This window comes from Cibotium barometz, chromosome 43 (assembly GCF_041138505.1).
Source record: "Cibotium barometz isolate CiBa-2024 chromosome 43, ASM4113850v1, whole genome shotgun sequence".
Lineage (NCBI taxonomy): Eukaryota > Viridiplantae > Streptophyta > Polypodiopsida > Cyatheales > Cibotiaceae > Cibotium > Cibotium barometz.
This window is the reverse complement of record NC_141088.1, coordinates 38,749,755-38,754,394: the sequence shown is the minus strand read 5'-3', so window position 1 is coordinate 38,754,394 and position 4,640 is coordinate 38,749,755. Positions and strand designations below refer to the sequence as shown.

Sequence of the window (4,640 nt, the reverse complement as noted above, 5' to 3'; positions counted from 1 at the left end):
CGGTAAAAACCTGTCCAGGTCTTGACCAGTCTGGGTATGGTGAAAAATAGTGTGCTTCCGGTACGATGGGCGAGGATCGACGAAGCGGTCCATGAGTAAAGTGCCAGGACACCTAAGGAGGATCCTGGAGGGTTCTGACCAGGTGATGCACGGGCTCGCGGTGCTTAGGACACCCATACGTATTTCGAGGAAGATATATATATGTATATTGACGAAATGATTATTGTAATCTGTTACTGGATCTCGTTGTTGACCAGCTGGTCCCAACGGAGAGTCCAGATTGGTACTGTTTTTGTGAAACAAGGGATTGAATGAAAATTTTGAATTATGAAATCTGTGATCATATCTGTTTTGTCAATGGATTATTTTTATATTAAAGTTTTAAAGAGGAGTGCGTGCGTATCTGTTTTCTAAAGCTAAAGTTAAGAAAGGCATTTCAATTATGGGTGGGTGAGTACTTGTTTGGATCTACCGATTCCAGTGGCAGAGTGGTGACTAACCCATGGGCTGGATGAGGTTAGGCTGGAATCAGTGGAGTTTTAATAATCAAACTGAAAAATCTTAGGATCACGCTAGGATTCGAGTAGCTAGTTAATTCCCTGATAAATTTCTCAATTGAGTGGATCAACGGCTGTGCCTAATCTTGATTAGGAAAAAAACGTTGAAATTACTCAAATGTAAATTATATCAGCGATAGTTTCCTTCTATCTGGTTTATTCAGGTGAAGGATAGTTTAGAATTGATCTCGTTATAAAAAAATTCGTTAAGAAAATTCAAAAAGGTGGAATCATCCCCGCTTTCCGGGCATGGGAAATTTTCCCGGTTTCGGTTTTAGGATTGACCACCAGCATAGTCTCGTGCCCGGACATTTGTGGGCGAGGGCCCCAGTGAGAAACCCTGCCCCGCGCATGAGGTGGCTGCTTCCGCTGTCAACTACCGGGAGTCCGGTGCGCGGAGGGGACACAGGGATCTCACGATTGTCCAAACATTCCCAGCTAAAATCCATCTCACTTCTTATGTTGTCTTCCTTCATACAGTCTTCTGCTTGTTTCAAAACCAAGTCAACTTGGAGCATTTGTCCGTTTTGTTTCATTATGCTATTTAATCTATCTAACTCACTGTATATTTCATCATTCCAAGGATCAATTTTGCCTTCTCCCACTGTTAAATTGTGGACCTTAGGGCCTTCAAGTTCCATCCAAGGATTCCCTGGCATTTTATGTACACCTTGGCATTTCTGCAATCCCTGTACATGATCAAAATCCTTCCACATGCATGCCTCAGGACGCAAGTTAGACACTAGTACATGGCTAGAAGCGTCACAGGGATTCACCTTCATCACTTGATCAAAACATTGCCTTCCAATTTCTAGGTTGCCATGCGTTTTACAGCTTGTAAGCAAAGATGTCCACATGATCGTAGGTGGGGTAACTGGGATGCTATACATCAGATCTTTAGCATCATTAATACATCCAGTACGACCAAGAAGATCAACCATGCAGCTGTAATGCTCAGTGCTTGGCGCTATGCCATGGTCTTCTCTCATGTATTTGAAATAATGGAGCCCTTCATCTAGACGTCCAGCTTGAACACACGCAGTGAGCATATGGGTGAATATATGTTCATCTGGTTTTAAGCCTTGATGCTGCAACTCTTCAAGGCATTGACAGGCCACTGTGCACCTGCCATACAAAGCACATCCTGCCATCATCATACTCCATGAGAGTACATCCCTAACCAGAAGCTTCTCGAAAACCTTGCACACCTCATCCATTACCCCACACTGAACATACATTTCAAGCACACTATTTCCAATTATTAAATCTGCCTCAAGTCTTCTTTCAATAATTTGGCAGTGGATTAGCCTACCCTCCTTAATGGCCCCCATACTACCGCATGCTTTCAAGCTGCTCACAAACGTGACTTCATTTGGCTCTGTGCCCTCTTCTTGCATTTCTTTGTAAAGTTCGATTGCAGCAAGACCAAGCCCATGCTCAACGCATCCTGTAATTATTGCACTCCACAGCACCACATCCCGATTTGATATACTATCAAACACAGTCCGTGCCTCCCCTAGAAACCCCAATTTAGCATAGAAGTCAACCAGCGTGCTTCCAACTGCAAGATCTGTTTCAAAACCAGTTTCAATGATCATGGCATGTATTAGCCTACCATCATGTACAGCTGCTACATTACCACATGCTTTCAAAATGCAAAGATAAATGGCTCTGTCCGGTTTGACATTTCCCTCTTGCATCTTCTTTGCAAGTTCAAGAGCATGCCAACTGTGCCCATGCATGACATAACCAGTGATCAATGCACACCATGACACAACAGTTGTATCATGTAAGGTGTCAAACATCTTGTAGGCATCCTCCAAGACCCCACATTTTGCATACATGTCAACAAGACTGCTACTAGCCAGCACATCACAGTCCAGTCCACTTCTTATTAGATGATCGTGTATGAGCATGCCCTGCTTCATGCATCCCATCCTACAGCACGCTTTCAAGAGACTCAAGAAGATGACTCTGTTTGGCTTTAAGCCTTCTTGCTGAATTTCAGCTGAACAATGAGAATATAGACGAGAGAACCCATGTATAGAATACCCTGCCATTAATGCGCCCCATGACATCTCAGTATGATGTGGCAAATTTTGAAACACTTTATAAGCCTCTTCAAGGCTGCCACATTTGCAATACAAGTGAACAAGAGTGTTCCCGACAACAACATCTGATTGAAGGCCGCTTTTGATAACCTGGTGATGTATAAGCCTGCCCTCTTGTAGGGCCTCTATGTGGCTGCATGCTTTCAATACAGATGAAAATATCATGTTATTGGGCTTTACATATTCTTGCTGCATTCTCTGAAAGATTTCGAGAGCAGGGGAACCATCACCATGCATGGCATAACCAGCAATCATGGCACCCCATGACACAACAGTTAAAACTGGCATTCGATCAAATGTGTTTCGTGCTTCGTCGATGCTTCCACATTTGGCATACATGTCAATGAGGGTATTCTTGAGGGCGATGTCAGAGTCGAGTCCACCTTCCATGATGTAACCATGACAGACCCGCCCTTGCTTAATGAAATTCATATTGATACATGCCTTTAGAGTGCCCTGAAGAGTAACATTATCCGCTCGGATGCCATGCTGCTGCATACAATTAAGCAACTCAAGGGCCCTTTCATTGTCTCCAAGGGTGGCACTAGCTGAGATGATGGCATTCCACGAGTGAACAGTCGGTTTTGAGATGTCATCAAATGCATGGTATGCTTGTGTCAAGCTGCCACATAATGCAAAGACACGGATGAGACGGCCAGCCAGAAAGTCAAGGGTATGGAAGCCTTTGGCAACCATGAGGGCATGCAGGTGGCTAGCAGCTCCTAAATCTTTCTTTTTGGCACAGCCCTGGAGAAGGCAGTAGATAACATCCCTGGTAATGGGTATCCCTTTCTGATCCATGAGGGACACAGCATTGAATGCTTCAGCCATGCGCCCTTTATTGCAAAATTGGCTCAAATAATCACGGGTTCCAAGTTTTCCAGCAGTAGAAACCCTATTAAAGTGCTTATTAGTTAAGAAAATTCATCCATGAAAACCAGAGAGAGAGCAACCCTAATGGGAGAAAGCTACACAATTCAAAAAGAATAGTACCTTGCCATGGTCTTAATGGCGCCCTTCACTCGCCATGGTGGTGCTTTGTCCTTGATCATTTTGCCAACGGTGTCAAGGATTCCATGGCTTCAGCTGCTGCATGTACATGGAGAGAGAGGGTAGATCGATACGGAGCTAGATGATAATAAGGGGCATGTACATGGAGAGAGAGGGTACCGAGCTAGATGATAATGAGGGGCATGTACATGGAGCATGTGACCAACCTCTAACTAAGAGGCTGTTTATATTGGTGCATATTATTAGATTAAGCAAAATAACATCTTTGATTATTAAGTGGGATTTGAAAAAAACCTCATTTTAATATTGTGGAATGTCTTCTTGTAATAAAGAGGTAAGGAGTGGCTATTGACTTGGCAGTTGTCCCATTCACACTCTACGTCACTTCTGTTGTCACTTGTCTGGATTAGCTTCTTCACTTCACCTTGTCTCCCATGTGTGCATAAGATACCATGGCATATACCCATGGGCTCATGATGCCTCCATTCACTGTATAAGGAGGGTCATTCCTTTGTACTTCTCGCCTCCTCTCTTAATGAAGCTTTTATGCTAATAATGTTTATCTTTGGCTATGCTTAATTCAGCTCTCTTCTCTAGTTGTGAGCGTATAATGGTTCTTATTTATGAGTAGAGAGACTTGTCATAGTGAGCTTGGATAATGGAAAGGTGTTGAGAGTTCTAGTATGAGTTCTAATCCCATCTCAAGTGGGATTTCGGATCCACTCCCTCAATTGCTGAACCCGAACGTAAAGCAAACAGCTCAAGTCTTCAAGACCAATTCCTAACACGGTAGCATTCTCTTGATTTTGTTTTTTCTATTCTTTTTACTTATTTGATCAATGTTGATTATTATTTCTTATTTTCATCAAGAGATTTTATCGATTGAAACCTTATCATATTCATGCTAATGTTTCTTCAACTCTCTTTTCTCACATCAAAAGAACAAAAAAAAAAAATCTCT

General features: G+C 42.8%; 1 protein-coding gene across 1 annotated transcript; it reads right to left on the bottom strand.

Annotated features, from left to right (window-relative positions):
- Nucleotides 1–729: 729 nt before the first annotated feature.
- On the bottom strand, nucleotides 730–3,969 carry LOC147613896 (pentatricopeptide repeat-containing protein At2g33680-like). The gene is made up of 2 exons (XM_086781898.1): nucleotides 3,662–3,969; nucleotides 730–3,563 (listed from the first exon to the last, which is right to left on the bottom strand). The coding sequence occupies exons 1-2, from the start codon at nucleotides 3,718–3,720 to the stop codon at nucleotides 788–790; spliced, it is 2,835 nt and encodes a 944-aa protein (XP_086638024.1). The 5' UTR covers nucleotides 3,721–3,969; the 3' UTR covers nucleotides 730–787.
- Between the last annotated feature and the right edge of the window lie 671 nt (nucleotides 3,970–4,640).